The sequence below is a fragment of the Mesoplodon densirostris genome, chromosome 17 (genome assembly GCF_025265405.1).
Source record: "Mesoplodon densirostris isolate mMesDen1 chromosome 17, mMesDen1 primary haplotype, whole genome shotgun sequence".
Taxonomy (NCBI): Eukaryota; Metazoa; Chordata; class Mammalia; order Artiodactyla; family Ziphiidae; genus Mesoplodon; species Mesoplodon densirostris.
In genome coordinates, this window is record NC_082677.1 from 48,863,017 (window position 1) to 48,883,789 (window position 20,773).

Below are 20,773 nucleotides of genomic sequence, written 5' to 3' on the forward strand. Positions count from 1 at the left end.
AGTCTTTGTTGTCACGCGCGGGCTGTCTCTAGTTGCTGTTAGTGGGGGCTCCTCTTCGTTGCGATGCGCGGACTTCTCACTGCGGTGGCTTCTCTTGTTGCAGAGCACGGGCTCTAGGCTCACGGGCTTCCGTAGTTGTGGCTTGTGGGCTTAGTTGCTCCAAGGCATGTGGGATCTTCCCCGACCAGGGATCGAACCCTTGTCCCCTGCGTTGGCAGGCAGATTCTTAACCACTGCGCCACCAGGGAAGTCCCGGTATGTTCTTAAGTATTGCAAAAAGACTATGTTTTAGGATGGTTATTTGGCAATGCAACAAAGGCTAAAGGCAGATACAGCATGAAGGCAGTTGGACGTATTCCTATTAAGATAAGTAATATAAGACAGAGTAATCATGGTGGTGTGCCATGAATGAGTTACAGGTGTGTAGTGAAATTGACCCGCCCCCCGCCCCCCGCCATAGCCCTAAGGAAAGCCAGGTGAGGCCTCATCCTAGAACACTCCCTGAGCTGGTTATCACAGCAATGACAACGTTATTTGATTAAGTCAGGTGTTGTACAAATACCGAATTTCATCAATTGTTAGATGCATTTTTTTTCGCATTTGACTCCTCAGAAATCATACTGCACGTTGCATCAGATGGCGGCTTACAGTGGCGGGTAGGCAGGCAGCAGGTGTGACTCAGTTGTTTTTGCAGGTGTGTACATGAACTTGACTACAGCTGTTCAACACTTCTATTGAATCACGGGTATTGCTGGCTGTGTACATACTATGTTTAAATGCCATGTGAAATGTCTTTAAAAAGATTATGCTGTCGAGGAGCAGCTAAGCCCGTCCGCCACAACTACTGAGCCTGCGCTCTAGAGCCCGCGAGACACAACTACTGAGCCCACGTGCCACAACTGCTGAAGCCTGCGCGCCTAGAGCCCGTGGTCGGCAACAAGAGAAGCCACCGCAATGAGAAGCCTGCGCATCACAACGAAGAGTAGCCCCTGCTCGCCGCAACTAGAGAAAGTCTGCACACAACAACGAAGACCCAAATAAATAAATAAATAAATAGATAGATAGATAGATAGATAAATGTTCCTTTAAAAAAAAAAGAGGGGTGGGATAGGGAGGGTGGAAGGGAGAAAGACGCAAGAGGGAAGGGATGTGGGAACAGATGTATATGTATGACTGATTCACTTTGTTATAAAGCAGAAACTAAAAAAAAAAAAAAAAGATTATGCTGTGATTTGGCATAAAAAAAGTTACCAGGAATGGAACCAGGCATGGAAAGAGAACAGTGGGTTGTAAACTTAGATCAGTAAGGCAAATATGGGTTATGGGAGGAACAACCAAAATTCCACGTTTTCTTACAAATCAACCAAATTACAATTCCTAAAAAGGTGGATAGACTTGAGTAGATAAAACAAAAGTGTTGCTTATTTCAGTTCAAGTTTGGAGAAGTTGCTAGATCCCTCAGAATATAAGAAAGAAATTTATAAAAATGAGAGAGCAGTTTTTGAGTCTCAAATACTTTCGTTAAGACATCAAACATCAGTTTGTCAAAAACTTCCCAGTGTGTTTGAATAGAAGCTGCTGAATTTGCAACAGTTGCTGAAAAAAATGAAACTATGAGTTTAGTCATGTAGGAAATAACATTTTTTGGAGGTACAACTTCATGTTTTTATTTGGTTATTAGAATTTGGGGCAGCTGTATCAATTATCTGATGACTCCTTTGAATTTGAGTATGAAAATTTTTGGTAGATATAGCAATTAGGTGTTGCTGTGTAAAAAAGCCCTTCCCCCCACAAATTCCCAATGTCATACTACAAACAAACATCTATTTAGCTTACATGTCTTGGGGGTTAGCAGTGAGTTGGCCAGTGGAGGCTGGGCTCAGCTGAGGTGTTTCTGCTATGCTCCAGGTGTCCTTACTCTCTTCCTGGAACCAGCAGGCTGGCCCAAGCTCATTCTTTTCCAGGTGATGACACAAGTACAAACAGCAAGCAGAAGCTTATTCAGGCCTGGATTTCAAACTGGCATCCAATTATTTCTGCCCCATTTCATTGACCAAAACAAATCACATGGCTGAACTCAATGTCAAGGAGTGGGTAAATATACAGTCTCATTATAAAGCTACCATGAATGCTGAGTTAGTAAATACTGAACCATTGCTCCTAGTGGAAACAGGTTAGGTTCCTGTGAGCCTCTGGTCACATTTTAATCAACAAATCAACACATTTTTTATGTGTATTTTTGTTGAAAGTCCCCGCATTTAATCTATGTTGTTGATTCGTTAACACTGATCCCAGGGCTAACAGCACTGTAACTCATGCCTGAAGGAACTTATCTAATACATGTATTTTCTCTGTAAGGCACATCACAGTCTTCCTGTGTGTGGGAACACAAAACAGCACATGAACACAATGCTTGGGGCCATTTTATACAGTGAAATCATCAACAGAAAGCACAAAAATGCCTTAAAAATGTGGCACTATATAGACTACAAAAAGGACACCTTTCCAATACAAGACCTTGAACAAGAAGGCAGAGCACAGACTTGCTTGACCTCAGCTGGGAACTCAATTTTTTTGCCACTCTGAGCATATCTGTGAATGACCTTGAAAGTGACATGGGTACTGATTTGGGGGTTACAAATAAATGTTAGCAAGTAGATAAATTCAAAACACAGAACCCATGAATAATGAGGATTGACACTACTTTGCCCCTAGTGGAAAAAACTTCAGTGTTATATGGCAAAGGGTATAGATAAAGGAAGAATTAAAACATAGGGACCTTATACATATGTATAACTGAATCACTTTGTTGCACACCAGAAACAACATTGTAAATCAACTCTACTTCAATTAAAAAATTAAAAAACAAAACAAAACAAAAACAATGGGGGCCAATAATGCAGAATCTTGGGCCCCATCTTAGACTTATTGAATCAAAATCTGCATTTCAGATTCCCTAGGTATTTGTATGTACCTTCAAGTTTAAGAAGTACTGGACTCAATACCATGGTGGGTCTATGCATGCCAGAGGCTGAGAGGCTACTACATTCATAAAGGTTTTTTTCTTTAAGTTATTTATTTATTTATTTTGGCTGCATTTGGGTCTTCATTGCTGTGCGCGGGCTTCCTCTAGTTGTGGTGAGAGGGCTTCTCATTGTGGTGGCTTCTCTTGTTGCGGAGCACGGGCTCTAGGCACACGGGCTTCAGTAGTTGTGGCGTGCAGGCTCAGTAGTTGTGGTGCACAGGCTTAGCTGCTCTGCAGCATGTGGGATCTTCCTGGACCAGGGATTGAACCCGTGTCCCCTGCATTGGCAGGCAGATTCTTAACCACTGCGCCACCAGGGAAGCCCCTCATAAGGCTTTTATGGGTCCAAAGGTCTAGCCCACAATGGGACAACCTCTCTAAGGTGAAGGATAAGCTATTGTACCCTGCGATTCCTATTAACAGGGAAGAGGCAGAGAACTTGGTGGGTTTCTGGCTTTTGGACGCAGCACACATCACATTTGGGAATACAGGTGCAACACGTTTATTGGGTGATATGGATGGCTGCCAGTTTGAGTAGATCCCTGAGCAAGGGAGTCCTCTGCAGCAAGTCCATGCTGGAATGCCAGCTGCCTTCTGTTTGGCCCTATATCTCAGCAGATCCAATGGTGCTAGAGAGGTCCACGCTGTGTGGAGTCCTAGGGAAGCCCTAACAGGAGAGTCACAGTGCAGGACCTCAAGGTTCTGGACCAACGTCATTCTTCTGACAGGAAGTCATTTGTAAAACAGCCCCTGGCATGCCAGTAAGAGCCTGGCTGTGCAACTGAAGTGATTATGCAACTATGGCTGCCCATGATGAGCTGGACATTTCAGATGTACCACCTCACAGTTGGGTGGTATTGCAACAATCTCTCAGATAGATAAGGAGAATGGGGAGTCTTGGAAATTCCTTGGAAGTTGAATAGTGGCCAGAAGAATGTGAGTGGGAGAGTTGGAAGTTCCCCAAGAAAGGCAAGCTCAGTGTAATTATCTTTTCCTCACTCCCTGACTGCTCCTCTCCCTGCATTCCCTCTCTTGGGTGCAGCAGTAACACGCACTCTACCCCAGGTCAGATCTCTGGAGTCATCATTGACAGTGAGGGCTCAGCAGTAGGACACACGCTTCAAACAGTATCTCTTTAATCTATGCCTGCCCCTCCTGTCCCTCCGTCACCGCTACTGCCTTAATTAAGTCTCTCATCATTTCACTCTGGCAAATTTCCCACATTATTGAAAATGGGGTTTATGCATATCTGATTATTCCATTCACTCCTCAAATATTTATTGAGCATCTACTATGTATCAGGCACTGGGTTAGGCTTTGGGGAAAACGATGTGAGGAATTCAAAAATGACAGTGCTGCAGGCCTTATGGAATTCACAGCCTGATGGAAAAGAGAGATGAAAATCCTCCTTAAAATCCTTCAGCGGTTCCCCACTGTTTTCAGGATGAAGCCCAGATGTCTTGACCGGTTAGTCCCTGCCTATCTCTCCAAAACTGTCTCTAACCACTGCCCTTCAGTCTTGCAGGCTCTGCAGCCACAGTGCACACTGTCCCTTCTTCCGAGCACCCTCCTCTCTGACTGGCTACCATCGACTTTTTTAAGGGCTCACTCCAGCTGTCCACCTCCTCCAGGAAGCCTTCTGGACACTCCCTTTCCCCGTTAGCTGCCCTTTTGTGTAGTTTCACCAACCTCATGCTACCACTATCACACATGTATCACATTTCATTGTGATTCTTCGTTCTTTTGTCCACCTCTTCTACCCTACTGTAAGCTTAGCTTTGTGTACCCAACACTTAGTTACAGCGTCTGATTCATAATAGGTACTTGACATTTTTTCTCAAACGGAACTGTGTAGGTATATAGAAATGTTCCCCACTCTGTAACAGCAACAAGTCCAACATATCACTTCTGTACCCTGGCAAAGGAGGTTCTGAGCACGACTGGCATCCTCTGGGTGCGGGGCCTCCTGACTGGCAGCGCCCAGGTCCCTCCCTCGATGAACAGGACTCAGCGGCGCGCCCCCTAGCGTCTCCGGCTGACGCTACAGGCATGGGAGGGCGCCGGAGAGCACGCGGTCCCAGACCCGCGCTTGGCGCATGCGTGGCACGGGAGCAGTCCGGTCGGCTCGGAAGAGTCCAAGCGCGAGGGGAGAGAGCTGAGATTCTTTTCCCTTCTGCAACAGGAAGCTGGCTCCTATTCTCTTCCTCTCCGATTGTATCTTAATTTAAAGTGTAAACCTTGACTTGTGGTTCTGTAGGGAACGATAAAGGAGTTAGGGTGTTGTTAGACTTTTCTTCGTCTCTCGGCACCCCTCCCGCGGGGAGCAGGGTTGGACGGGTCCAGGTCAGGAGCAAGGGGGCGGAAGCGGCGGCGGCTGTCAGAGCTGGAGAGGGGCTGGGCGGAGTGGTCATGGAGAGTCAACGCTGGCTGCCGCTGGAGGCCAATCCCGAGGTGAGCGTCGCTCGGGTCTTGGCCTGAGGCCGCGGGCAGGGGCGGAGGGCACCGGGCTGCCGCCTCTAGTCCCGGGCAGTTTGTCGCTAAATGGTGTTCTCTGTTTCGTTTTCAGGTCACCAACCAGGTGAGTGAGGTGTCTTGTCGCTTGGGACCCTGGCCGCCTACACCCCTGCACTCCCCAGGAGTCTGGGATTTAACTCCGTGAGGGTCCCTCTTGCTCAGCTTCAGACGGGCGTGCTCTGTTTGCGGCCGCTTCCCTTCCACCTGGGTCCTGGAGATGCTCCCAGCTGTCTCTGGTCCCATTCCCCGTCATCAGCGTTTCCTGTTTTTTTTTGGGTCAGAGGTTTTGAGGGACGTTCACCCTGTATCCCTGTTCCTCTTCTCTCTTCGTTTTGCCTCCTGCTAGTGCCGAATCCATGATTGTCCCAGCCCTATACCTTCTAGGTGACTAATTTGCCTGCAGTACCTGACTCCAAGCTTTGTAAAGTCTCCCACCCAGTCCTTGTAAACTCATCCGCCACTTGAACCATGAAATCCTCTTCCAGTCATCGTCTCTCGCCCGATCAAGTCACTTCTCTTCTCCGCCACGCCCCCTTTCTCTTCCAGTTTCTTAAAAGTGGAATTTAGTTGCTTTTATACCATAGGAAAGCTCAATTCCCACGTCATCCTTTGCCAGCTACAACCCTTTAAGTTCGTTTGGGTGTTGGAGGTTCGGGATGGGGAAGGAAGAGGTAACATCTCGCAGCCACTCGATCAAAAGGACAATAAGTGCTACCAGGTATAAACTTTTTATTTGCTCAGGTGTGTTTTGTCTTCTCCTGTTTTTCATTCTCAACAGCAAGTTTACTTTTTACTGCCCTCTTAGTTTATCATACTTCTCTCCCCTCCCCCCCAATAATCTTCCTTCTCATCACCAAGGAATAATGATTCATCCTGGACTTCATTGGTTTTGGGTTTTGAAAGCTTGTAGAAAATTCCTTATATAAAGAAAGCAGATAGAAGTGCTTTATTTTAATGTTGTCAGCAAACTATTTTTTATTCAGGTTTATTACATGCTATTGAAATGATTATTACTGCCTCAATTCTTGTCTCTTTAGTAATCTAGTAATTTAGTAATGAACAAAGCTTGGAACACAGCATATATCTTTCATGTTATTATTAAGGTGGCATTTCCTATCAATATTAATTTTCTTTCGTTTTACCCTCTTTGACATTTGTTGTTCATTTTTTGCCTAAAACATTTTGACGGATTTGTAAAGAAAAAAACTTTCCTTCTGAAGAAGTCAGTATTTACGACTTCTGATTTAGTGCCCTAGGAAGGAAGCATATTTCTCTCAGACCTAATTCCAGATTTTTTTATAACTTTAGTTAAAAATCAATTTATCATATATCTGGGCTCTGTTCTATTCTATTGATCTATGTGTTTGTTTTGATTACTGTAGTTTTATTACTGTGGTCTTGAAATTAAATAGTATGAATTCTCAAACGTCATTCCTTTTCAAAATTGTTTAGGCTATTTTAGTTTCTTTGCCTATCGATATAAATTTTAGAATCAGCTTGTCAACTTACACAAAAAATTTTGGTATGATTTTGTTGACTAGGTCTATAGATATATTTTGGGGGAAATTAATATCATAACAATATTGAGTCTTGCAATCCATGAAGATGGTACCGCTCATCATTTACCTGGGTCTTTGATTTCTTTCAACAGTGGTCTGTCGTTTTAGCATGTCGATCTTGCACATTTTTTTGTTTGTTTATACCTAAGTATTTAATGATTTTTGGTGCTATTGTAAATGATGGTGTTTTAAAATTTCATTTTCTGATTGTCCATTGCTATGTACAGAAGTATAATTTATTTTTACGTGTTAAATTTGTACTGCTGCTGTGCTAAATTCACTCACTCTAGTGGCTTTTTTTGGTAGATGCTTTGGGATTTTCTATACAGACAGTCATATTCTCTGTGGTTAGACTGTTTTATTTTTCCCTTTTCAATCTGTATGCCTTTTATTTATTTTTCTTGTTGAACTAGTTAGGACCTTTAATACAAAATTGAGTAGGATGGAGAGAGAGAGGACATCTTTGTCTTATTCTGGAACTTAGAGGGAAAACATTTGATTTTTGATCATTAGATATGTTAGGTGTAGGGTTTTGGTAGATGCTTTTTTATCAGGTTAAGGAAGTTCCCTTCTTTTCCGAGTTTGCTGAGAGTTTTTATCACGGATCACTGTTGAATTTTCTTAAATGACTTTCCTGTATCTCTTGAGATGATCATTTAAGGAAGAAATAATACTAATCCTACATAAACATAGAAGAGGGGGGCACTTCTCAACTCATTTTATGGCCGGCATTACCAGACAAGCCGTAATAAGAAAAACTGCAGACTCTCCCTCATGAACACGGATGTAAAAATCCTCTACAAAGTATTTGCAAAGAGAATGCAGCAGTATATAAAAAGGATAGTGTATCCTGACGAAGAGCCGTTTATTCTGTTATTGCAAAGCTGGTTCACTATTCTAAAGTCAATCAGTGTAATTAACTGTATCAACAGACTAAAAAATAGAATCATTTTTAGATGATACCATTATTATTTTTAATAAGATGTAAGCTTATATAATTGGAAACCTATATTCTAAACCTACGTTCTAATTGGAAACCTTTGTTCCTAAGTAATCTTGGTAGACTACAAAACACATTCACTTTTTCACATCAATTAAATAATATTTGGGGGGCACCTTTTGGAATACCAGGTATCTGAGCAGGAGCTGGTTATATTTGGTGATGAAAACATTTATGGTTTTCTGCTTTTCAGTCCATTGGGAAGACAGACAATAAACAAGTAAGCAAACAAATAGTTAGCAATTATTATAAGTGCAGTGGAGAAAATTAATGGTACAGTGATGAAGACCATCAGGGAAAACATACTAGGTTGGATGGTCACAGGAGGCCATTCTGTGGTGACATAAACAGAGAAAAGATATTATTAGTATATGATTGTACACTATTTCTGGCATGCTTTGGTGTGGTTAAGTTTGTTTTAAATTTATTTTTTATTTTTTTAATTAAAAAATTTTTTGTGTTAGTTTCTGCTTTATAACAAAGTGAGTCACCTATACATATACATATATCCCCATATCTCTTCCCTCTTGTGTCTCCCTCCCTCCCACCCTCCCTATCCCACCCCTTTAAATTTATTTTTTAAAGAAGTAATGTACCTTTAGTGGGAGAATGGACAGGTATCTAAGAAGTAATCAGTTTTAACCAAAATTTTTGTAGCTGTTTCTTTATTCTCTTTATGTTAGTGGCAGAACTGAGAATCGAAAATGAATGGAAATTTAATTAACTCACTCAGAATTTGGAAAATTTATAAATTAAGCCACAGATTAATCCCAACAACAATATCCATCCCCAGCTTTTCTTCTTTCCTCAATTGAATGGCATCATAGGCCTTTTACTTATCTTGATTTCATTCTGTTACCATTTGTTGGTTGCATGTGTCATTATACTCAGGATGAGCAAGCACTGTTTAATGCTCTAACAACGCCTCGTTTGTACAAGAATGACTAACACATGTCTACTATATGAAGATTGCTAGTAACTGTTAGACGTTAACTAGTAATCATATGTCTCAGCAGATGTGGTAAGTAGTGATTTCTTTTGTTGGTTTATATGCTGTCACTGCCTTCTCAGGATATTTTGTCTTGCTATAGGTAGGACTTAGCTAGAATAAAATCAGTTAAATGATAGAAAAAATTATTTTAAAAATTGAAGCTCCATTTTATTTACATACGCATTTAAGGGGGTAATAGCAGCTTGTAGCTGATGGAAAGTTACAGGTAATTAAGCATCAGGAATTATAACTTTTTTTTAAAAGAACATTTTGTGATGTGGGCAATCATGGAATTTCTTTTTATGACCACACTGGATTTTCATCTTGATTATGTTTTGTGATTTGAGTATTGCACAGCCACATTATGTAATTTTTTTTTTTAAAGAAGATGTTGGGGGTAGGAGTTTATTAATTAATTTATTTATTTTTGCTGTGTTGGGTCTTCGTTTCTGTGCGAGGGCTTTCTCTACTTGCGGCAAGCGGGGGCCACTCTTCATAGCAGTGCGCGGGCCTCTCACTCTCGCGGCCTCTCCCGTTGCGGAGCACAGGCTCCAGACGCGCAGGCTCAGCAGTTGTAGCTCACGGGCCTAGTTGCTCCGCGGCATGTGGGATCCTCCCAGCCCAGGGCTCGAAACCGTGTCTCCTGCATTAGCAGGCAGACTCCCAACCACTGCGCCACCAGGGAAGCCCCCACATTATGTAATTTTAAATATTGTGTTTTAGAACCACCCATTTCTGATGTGGAAATTCCCTAGAAATATTCCTAATTGTGGATTTTATGGAATAGGCAAAATATTTTCTGGCTGAAGGAAAAGAAGTTTACTTTAACATAATTATTGTATTTAGTGGCTTAGTGTTGGAAAAAGATTTAGAAGTCATCTGCTAAATTATTGCCATGAACATACAAACCGTTAGTTGGTGTTTCCCATCTTGGGAAAAACACCCTTGTTACCCTGCCGTCCTCTACTACCTCCTCTCTGTTGCCCTTCTTTGTAAATTTTCACAAAGAATTGTCCATAGACGCTCTTGCTACTTTCTTATCAGCGTTTTTTACCCTGTATTCACTCCCATCTAGTTTGCTTCTATCCTCACCATTTCACAGTAACTACTTTTCTCAAGTTTACTAATCATGACTTTGCCAGACCCAGCGTTCACTTTTCTGTCACCATTTTCTTGATCTCTCAGCAACATTTGGTAGAGTAGCCCACTCCATCCGTCTTGAAACATTATCTTTTCTTGGCTGCTGTGATAATTCTGGTTTTCCTCCTGTTTCTTTGACTGCTTCTTAGATTTGCCTTTGCTGGATCATTTCCCTTCCAATTACTAAGCAGTTCCTCAGAACTTTGTCCTACACTGCTAATCTTTTTATATTTTCTGTTGTATAGCATTAGTACTGTCAGTTGTCACCTATTCTGTGTGACAGATCCTGTGTTCCTCCAAGTCCTGACTTCTCTACAGAATTGGAAACTACTATCTTCAGCTACCGCTTTTACGATATATCTCCATTTGGATGTCTTATAGATATCTCAAATTTAACATGGCTGAAAGAGAAATCTGGCTTTATATCCTCTCATTTCTCCTGCAAATCCACTTCCCCAGTCTTTTAAGGGTACCACCATTTATACAGTGTCCAAGTCAATGTCATTAATTCTTCACAACTGTGCTAGTTTGGAGAGGCCATTCTTGTACTGATTTAATTTCTTGGGTTTGAATCTCTGCTCTGAGACCATAGGCAGTTACCTAGCCTCTCTGTACCTCAGTTTCTTAGTTTCTCATGACCCCTCCTAATCCTGTAAAATTGTTGTAAGGATTAAATAAATCGCTACATGTAACTTATGTATAACAATGTACAGAACAAAGCATGCACTCTGTGAAGTTAGCTGTTTTTAATATTTTTCTTGACCTAACCTCTCAGATCCAATGATCTGCAACTCTGGTAGACTCTTCTTTCCGAATCTATCCCAAATCTGGCTATTCTGTTCATTTCTACCACTGCGTCCCAAGCCACGATCATCCTTTGTTTGGACAACTGCAGTAGCTTCCTAACTAGTTTTTCTGCTTCTCCCTTTACCTCCCTAAAATATATTCTCAATATACAACCAAGGAGATTTTATAAAAATGCAAATCACGTCTGTGTTTCCCTGCTTAAAACACTCAAAACACAAAACAGCCTTCCATTGCTTGTCCTTAGAATGCACTTCAAGCTCCTTACTATGGCCTGATGGGGAGGTACTGCCTGCCTCCCACTTTTGCTGGGCTGCAGTCTTTGAATGCCAGTCCTGTTCCTGCTTCAGTCTTTGTACTGGCTCGTCCTTTGCTTGAATCATTCTGATCTGGGTTGTTTCACGGCTGGTTCTTGTCATTTGTGTCTTAACTTAAAGTCCTCTCCTCAGTGAGTCTTTCCTGATTATGCAGGTAATGTTCCTTCCTTTTCCCACCACCGGCCCTGAATCTACATTGACATCATGTCTTGTTTTCTTTTTTTCATAATACTTAACCATCTTGTGAAGTTATCTTGTTTATGTGTTTACTTGTTTATTGTGTGTATCATACCACTAGAATGTAAGTTCTGTGAGAACAAGGGCAAGTCTGAAGTACTAAGAATGGTGCCTGGCCCATAGGGGGCTCTCAACAAATAGTTATTGAATGGAAGAATGAATAAATTTTATATAGTTCCTTTCATGCTCCAGAAAATCTTTCTTAAAATTATCTTTAATGTGGTCATGAATCTTTTGCTTGAATATTTCAGTGAGCAGTATTCTATCTCATAAAGTGATTTAGTTTTTTATTATCATGAGAATAATGTATAATTAGAAGAATTATATTTCTTTATATTGAAACAAAATCTGCTTTCCTGTAACTTCCTCCAGTTGTCTGTCATCGTCCCATTGAAACCATACCGAGTAAATCTAATTGCTTCTTCATGATATTGCTAGAAATACTGGGGGAAAAGGATTATAATAATTTAAGTTTTCTTCGAACACGCCCAGATTCTCCAGCTGTGATGTCTTCCAAAACCTTATCATTCCTGGTGACCTTTCTTTGAGCTTGATTCTGTTTGTTGTCATCCTTCATAAAATAGGCCTGCCAGAGCTGATATCATATTCCACTCTGAATAATCTGTGTTGAAATAGTGTGTTACTAAATTATCCTGAGCAATACAACTTTTAAAGCAGATCAGCATTGCATCACTTACGCTGACCATTGTGTGGTCCATGTTGAGCCTGCAGTAAAGTAAACTCCTTTTTTCCTGGTCCCTACATAAAATGTGTTTAGTATTTCCCCATTCTGTACTTAAGTAATTTCATTTTTGTTTGTTTACTAAATAGCTATTAAAATTCATTTGGCTGGTTTCCAGACTTTAAAAACCATTTTTTTCTCATTTAACTATTAGTTATTTTCCTAGTTCTGCATCTAGCAGTTACTACTAGTATACTTTTACTAGTAGTGATATCAAGCAATTACTAGATAAGTATAATTTCTGTCATAACCCAAATCATTAGTAAATTAGTAACAAGGCAGAATCTATTGCTGTCCTGAGCTGGCCATTAAAGACCGGAGCAAGTGACTTAAGAACAAACTTGAAAGGAAGGTAGATGTAATTTTTCTTTTTTGTTTATATATTTATGTAATCAGAGTTTTTGTTATTTGACTATCACCTAAAGAATGAGAAGGAATTCATTAAAAATGAGGGGGAGGGCTTCCCTGGTGGCACAGTGGTTGAGAGTCTGCCAGCTAATGCAGGGGACACGGGTTCGAGCCCTGGTCTGGGAAGATCCCACATGCCGCGGAGCAACTGGGCCCGTGAGCCACAACTACTGAGCCTGCGCGTCTGGAGCCTGTGCTCCGCAACAAGAGAGGCTGCGATAGTGAGAGGCCCGCGCGCTGCGATGAAGAGTGGCCCCCGCTTGCCACAACTGGAGAAAGCCCTCGCACAGAAAGGAAGACCCAACACAGCCAAAAATAAATAAATTAATTTAAAAAAAAAATGAGGGGGAGAGGCTAACAGTTTTTCAGATAGAAGTCCAGTTTGTGTGCAAAAGCAAAGTAAGAGATGGTTATCAACCCTTTGAGAACTTGAAGAGTTCATTGTGGCTAAAATTAGAGAACAAAGTACAAAAAGATACTTTAAGCAGTGAGAGACAAGTAAATAAGTGCCAGAACATCCAGAGCTTTGCATGTGGGTTCTGGCAGCATGACCTTGAAAAGTCACAGAACTTCCCAGGCTCAGTTTTCTCATTGCTGAAAGGATGTAATAATAAAACCTCCTTTGCAGTAAAGGTGAAGTGCATTAAAGTTCCTAGCGTAGTTTCTGATACAAGATACTATTTTAAAATATTTACAAATAAATTAAAATATTCTGTATCTGGTGGAAATTTTCTCTTTGGATCATTGAAAAGGATAAGTTAACCAAGGATCTTTTTTGGGCACATATTCTAATTTACTAATTGTTTTTCTTGATAGGCCAAACATTGTGGCATTATAAAAATTTAGTGAGCTAGTCAGTCAGAATTTTTTGTTATTTTATTACCCAATGTTTAAAAAAGCCTGAAGACATATTAAAGGTTATAAATCCCTTTATTATATTTGATGCAAACAGGATGCTTCTAATTGTGTAGAGATGGCTTTGCAAGTGCCTATACTATATAGAATACTTTTCTTTGTGAGTAAGCTGGAGAGATTTTTTGGGAATAGTTTTAAAACTGGCATTATCAGCTTTGGCTGACATGGAACAAGTTTACAACGTCAAGGTAATTTGCCAATTTTCTCCAGACTGTTTTTTCACTAAAATGTTTAACTGTTACTTTCAGTTTGCAGCACAGATGTAAAAATTATTCTGTTACATGTACCTCTTGTTTTATAACTTTATAGCAATATGGCTATTGGGGGTACATAATATTAACAAATAAATTTAAATTCTTTTATCAGGGTTTATGATACTTTTCCTTGACAGTATGCCTTTTAGAGCCGTCAGTCCTGTGCAGATAGTATTTGGAGTATTTGGAGCTGATAAATGCCTGGTTTTAGATTAGAAGCCAAATGTATCTTTCCTACCTCTTTAACTTGGCACAAATAAAAAGTATATATAAAATATTCATTATAAACATAGCTTAACAGACGTGTAGACATACAGATGGCTAGATTATCTATTAAGATAGAGATACAATCTTTAACAAATTCAACAAATTTCTTGCAAGTTCAGCAAATAGAACTTGAGTGTCTGGTTTGGCCAGTACAGTGCTAGGCAGTGGGATTAAAAAGATGAATAAGACACAGTTCCTTCCTTTGGCTTTGCAGTCAGTTTTAGTCCTTTTTTAGTTTCTAGATAGAATTGAATATTGAGGAGGGCATAGACTAAGAATTTCAGAGAAAGTGGAGAAGGGAGAGGGAAGTAGTTTGGAATACTTCATTGAACTTTATTAAAGTCTGGAATCATTCATAGGAATCAGATGAAGACTAGGTATTCACTAGAGAAGTCCATTGATTTCTGTGGCCCCCGACTGTTGCAGAGCATGTGACTTGATGAACCTATGGATGTTGAGCACATTCTGCCAAGAGAAGTTTTTTAATTCAGAGTATTTCTTATTAAATGTATCTAAGACCTTATTTTTGACCAACCATACTATCAGTAAGTAGCGTTTTTTCTACAGGTAGAGAATTGGAGGGATGTGGAGAGTGGTCCTTTAATCAGGAAGGTCTTGTCTTGTAGAACCTGACTGTGAGATGAATACCACTGTTTATGTAATAGGGCATGGCTTCCATTGGTTTTGCAAGATCTCATTTGATGAGTTAAGTATGTGTGATCGTTCTTCAGGGAGAAATACCCAAGGCACCTTTTTATTTTTAAATCTCAGATAACGTTAGACCAGCAGATACTATAATGTATTCTCGAAGTAAGGTATAATGATGCATTTTTAATATGTTTTCTGTTTCCGCTGCTCCTTTATTTCTATCATGTAAAATTTATTTTGTGATGGTGAACTTTTTAAAACCATCAATTTCCTTCAATACAGGCATTTATTGAGTTTATTGTGAAATTGACATCATTCTTATTATTATGTTCTTTTTTCCTTTTCTCTCTGCAATAGATTAGGGTCTGATATTTTATTTCCCTATGAATTCTTAAGAGTTTGAAAAAACCACTGCTCTTTTGTTACAGTGTTTTTTTTGCTGGATGTAGGGGAGACAGTGAAGCTGAGTAGGTTTCATTGTGTACTGAAAGCCAGGAAGCCAGCAGGTTACTTTATTTTTTATATAATTATTTTTTAAATATTTATTTATTATATATTTATTTATTTATTTTTGGCTGCACCTGGACTTAGCTGCGGCATGTGGACTCTTAGTTGCGGCATGCGTGCAGGATCTAGTTCCCTGATCAGGGACTGAACCGGGCCCCCTGCATTGGGAGAGCAGAGTCTTACCCCCTCGACCACCAGGGAAGTCCCAGTTTACTTTTTTTTTTTTTTTTTTTTTTTTTTGCGGTACGTGGGCCTCTCACTGTTGTGGCCTCTCCCGTTACGGAGCACAGGCTCCGGACACGCAGGCTCAGCGGCCACGGCTCACGGGCCTAGCCACTCCATGGCATGTGGAATCTTCCCGGACCGGGGCACGAACCCATGTCCCCTGCATCGTCAGGCGGACTCTCAACCACTGCGCCACCAGGGAAACCCCCCAGGTTACTTTTTATATCAAGCATTTCCTGGTGTTCACACAAATTGCTTGGACTTTTTTGGCCTTATACACTCTTTGTTCATTGATAAAACTTGTGATATCGACCTATCATCTATCTTTAAACCTCAGTCATCATTTTTGATAATTAGGATAAACTATGCTGGTTTACTACCAAAATAATTCTTTATGTACTAGAACTTAGATGCATTTCCTTAAAAATCCAATGTTGGGAATGAGTTTAAGATACCAACCAAGCCACTTGTATATGTTCGGTGAAGTCCTGACTTATTATGTTCAATCCCAAAGTAATGGATTTTGAAAAAAGGAGCTTTGCTTAATATGTTGTAAATTTTACATGTTTGTTAACTGATATAAGTAAATTGCTCTCTCTTCCACCCTTATTCATGGAAACCCTGCTTTACCTCATTCTTATTGAACATCAGGAATCTTTGTACCTTCCATTCCCTTTTATGTATCAGATATACAGTACATACACATTATTTCCCTGTTAACACTAAACTGTTTTTTTCCCCCTTTTTACCAGTTTCTCAAACAATTAGGTCTACATCCTAACTGGCAGTTTGTTGATGTATATGGAATGGATCCTGAACTCCTTAGCATGGTACCAAGACCAGTGTGTGCAGTGTTGCTTCTCTTCCCTATTACAGAAAAGGTAATTGTTAAGTGAGATATAGTTTCCAGTAAATGCAGAATTCTCTTTCAATGTTGAATTAAACCTATACTGTTGAATTAAGCCTACGAATTAAGAACAGATGACTCCCTTCTTGCATAAAACGAGGAAATCTAGACAGTGGGGACAGCCTAAAAATCTAGTTTTGTTAAAGAGATGTATTTAGATTTTGATTTGTAGATTGACAGAGAAGCCCTGAGTCTTTTAAACTCTGGTAGTTTTCTTTTTTTTTTTAATAAAATATGGTTAGTTTGCCTCAACTGTTTTGATGTGACATTTAATCACAATTTGATGTGTATACTTTAGAACTGTTAAGTACTAGGATAATCTTAAATCTGTCTTAGAAAATATATGAATAAAGAATATTCAAAATTTTAATATATAAAATATGTAAATGTTTTCAATATATACATAAAGAAATCTTTGTTTTAAGGAGGTAGATGTAACTAATGCCATGGGTTACATTATTTTCAGAATAAACTTGATTTGGGTGCAAATCGTTAAGCTTAAACACAATTTAATTGGCAGATTTAGGATATGTTGGGGCTTATAAATAGCTATTCTTAGCTCTCTGTATCTAAATTCAAATCTCCATATTTCAGGCCTTCTAGAATGATATCTCATAGCTATATGTATTATGAAGCCATTTTAAAACAGTTTTGAGTCTATATCTTTCTGATTTTTATTTTTAAACTTAGAAATAATAGGATGAACTCAGCATTGTAAAAAATGAAGTAAATGGGAAGATGTGAGGAATAAGTATTTATACTTACTTATATAAGTAGAAAATATAGTGGCATCTGCCACTTTTTGATATCTCTTACAGTTTGGTCGGTCCCTATTTCAGCTCATAAGTGACATAATAAAAATCACTCAAAGGATATCTAGTGGATGGTTTAGGAGATATAAAGTGTTTCAATCTTCTAAATTCTAATTTAGAAACTGATTATGTAGTTGTGAATGGCTTCAGCATACTAATAGCAAAAGAATTGCTATGGATACCTCATTATCTTTTAAATAAAGTCAGTTACAGTGTTTTAAATGTGCTTTATGCTATTAATTTATTTCTCTCTGATATTTTTGTTGTCTTTAATTATGGCAGACCACAGTGAAAACACATAGTCACTTTCCTTTTTCCTATACTTGCTCTGAATCATTTTAGGATTTTTTTTCTAAACCTTAAATCTTGAGAAGTTATCAAACTTTTTGATAAGTTTTTGATAACTTCAGACTCCTTTGCTTTGTCACCAAGGAACATTGATGTTAAGCAACAGCAATAACAAGCTAATCTCTAGGACTGTACAAAACATTTCAGCCCAAGACCTTACTATATTGAACTTTTCAGTTTTTATCCATTGAACTTATATGAATGAATTAATGGTTCAGAATTTATTCTGAAAATATTTACAAATTTGATTTTGGGTATATGTATATGTATAACTGGTTCACTTTGCTGTACAGCAGAAACTAGCACAACATTGTAAATCAACTATACTCTAATAAAAAATAGTAAAAAAATAAAAATTTGATTCAGGAACACATTCATAAAAATTATTTTTTCAGGCACAGGTACGTTTGTTGTTAAAAGCAGTTCCTTAATTATGGGTTTTAAATAGACATCATTTGTTTCTTTTATCACAAGGGTCAGCAGACTTTTTCTGTGAAGGGTCAGCTAGTAAATATTTTCAACTTTGCAGGCCTGACAGTCTCTATTATAACTATTCAACTTTGCCTTTTAGTATGAAAACAGCCATAAACAATACAAAAGTAAAACTTTACTTACAAAACCAGGCAGTGGGCCAGGTTTGGCCTGTAGCCTGTGGGCTGTAGTAGGGCTCCCTACTCTATTGGAATCTAAAAATTATAGGAAAACAATAAACAAAACAATAAAATCATCTTCCTACTCTCTTCCATCTCCTCACTTTTTAAAAAAAATTTTATTTAATTAAATAATTTATTTATTTTGGCCGCATCGGCTCTTGGTTGTGGCATGCGGGATCTAGTTCCTTGACCAGGGATCGAACCTGGGCCCCCTGCGTTGGGAGCATGTAGTCTTACCCACTGGACCACCAGGGAAGTCCCCATCCTCACTCAATTTTTTAAAAATTTATTTTATTCAGGTATAGTTGATTTACAATGTTGTGTTAATTTCTCTCCCCACCCATTTTTTAACCTCATTATTTTTAACACTTTTTACAGTTGGAAAAATGAGGCACAGAGACATTAAGTAACTTGTTGGAGTTGCACAGCTAATAATGGCAGAGCCAGGTTGTGGGTTAAGGCAATCAGATGTAGAGCCCACACTTTTGACGTTATTGTACCATATTGTTTTTACAATCAGTTGTTATAGATAATGGTGAATGTTATGAATACCATATGCTTATAAATATAATGTGAATTTTGTTAATATAATATGATGTAACACTATAGAAATGTGAAAAATAGAAAGTAAAAATCCTCTAGTAATCTCTTATCCCAGATCTCTTATCTCTTATCTGTTAAGTTTTTCTATGTCCTTTAACACTTTTCAATGCATATATAAAGTAAATATTTTTAAAACATAAATGAGAATCATATTAATATATACTGGCCTGTAACCACTCTGTAATCATGGACAGATTTCTAAGTCAGAATATGTAAATCTATTTTATTCTTTTTAAAATGTTTTATAGTATTGCATTCACATATGCCATGTTAACCAAATCCCCATTGATGTATATTTAGAGCTTTTCCAGATTTATATTTGTCCTTTTTAATGTATTATTTTCACATGTAGACTATTGATTTTTTTTTTGATAGTATGAAATATTCAGAACAGAAGAAGAGGAAAAAATAAAATCTCAGGGACAAGATGTTACATCATCAGTATATTTCATGAAGCAAACCATCAGCAATGCCTGTGGAACAATTGGACTAATCCATGCTATTGCCAACAATAAAGACAAGATGCACTTTGGTAAATAATTTTTCATTACTGCTATCTTCCCTCTCCTTAAGTTATAAGTTAACTTATTGATCAGTAGGTGGTGTTCTAGTTCTTTCTTCCAAAGTATCAAATAAAGCTTTTCCCCCCTTCTTTCTTTTATAATGGGAATGTATATACCATTAGGGAAAATATTAATCCTCCCCAGGTTTAACAAACAAATAACTTAAGCCCTATCATTTATCCCAATATTCTTATATTCCTAACTTAACAGTGAAAGGGTTTTACCTGAGAAATAGTTAGCATGCTTCTAGTATTTTCATATCTCAGTCTCTTTGAGATAGCAAGCCTTTTCAATTTTATCATCTTTAATATTCTCAGAATCTGGATCAACCTTGAAAAAATTCCTGGAGGAGTCTGCATCAATGAGCCCTGAAGAACGAGCCAGATACCTGGAGAACTATGACGTCGGTACCTTTTTCTGTTTTGATCTCATGTGTGGGCAAAATTCTCTGGGATTGTAGATTCTTTTGGGGGGTTTGTCTTGAAACTGTATATTATGCAATTATGGATTTTTGTTGTATCCATTAAAACAGGCCTTTTGTACTTTTGTAACATTATCTGAAATATCCATAAATGTTGATAAATTGCCACTTCTTTTCTACGTCCAGAGCTGAATGAGAGAAAAAAGGCAATTTGATTTAACAATTTATAAAATATCTTATGATTGACTGTTCCTTACCATTCCCTCCCTATAATAAATATATGCTTGGCAATACCCTGTGTGTCTTTCACTGGGAATTTGGAACAAGCCTGAAGACCAATGGAAAAAACAAAGGTTTAAAGGTAGATGTTAGAATATTCTCTAGCTATTTTATCAGTGTAATATTTTTGCATGTGTGAGGACACAGGCCATATAGTCTAAGACGTTTTAAATGATTGTACCTTTTCATAGAATTTAGATTGGTATTTACATTTTATTCTGTTTGAAATCTATTTTTCTTTTGAAGGCTTTTTACCTTTTAATGACATTATTAAGTAGATTGTAAGTTCTTCGAAATTAGAAACAGTATAGTGTACAAATTATTTGGCTAGAACAATGTGTTAGGCAGAGTTTGTGCCCAATAAATCCATTGACTTGATTATGTTGTTTTAGCATTCTAATATACTTTGATTATTTTAAGTTGTATTTTCTTTAAAAAGCCTGCTGATCTCATAAAACATCTTTATTTTACATAAAAATAAAATGAACAATATAAAAGTCACCAGTAATCCCACCAATGAGAGGTAGCCACCATTTATATTTTTAATAGGCAGTATATAATTGTATACACAATTTTTTAAAACAAAAATTTGATCACACGGTAATATTGTTTTATAACTTGCTTTTTTCACATA

General features: G+C 38.4%; 1 protein-coding gene across 1 annotated transcript in view; it reads left to right on the forward strand.

Annotated features, from left to right (window-relative positions):
• Positions 1-6,134: 6,134 nt before the first annotated feature.
• UCHL3 (ubiquitin C-terminal hydrolase L3) overlaps positions 6,135-20,773 on the forward strand; it is a 42,709-nt gene continuing 28,070 nt past the window's right edge. The window contains exons 1-4 of the mRNA XM_060079874.1: positions 6,135-6,257; positions 16,306-16,434; positions 19,252-19,408; positions 19,757-19,842. Coding sequence (XP_059935857.1) covers positions 16,360-16,434; positions 19,252-19,408; positions 19,757-19,842 — 318 coding nt within the window. The 5' untranslated portion in view covers positions 6,135-6,257; positions 16,306-16,359. The remainder of the gene's footprint in view (positions 6,258-16,305; positions 16,435-19,251; positions 19,409-19,756; positions 19,843-20,773) is intronic.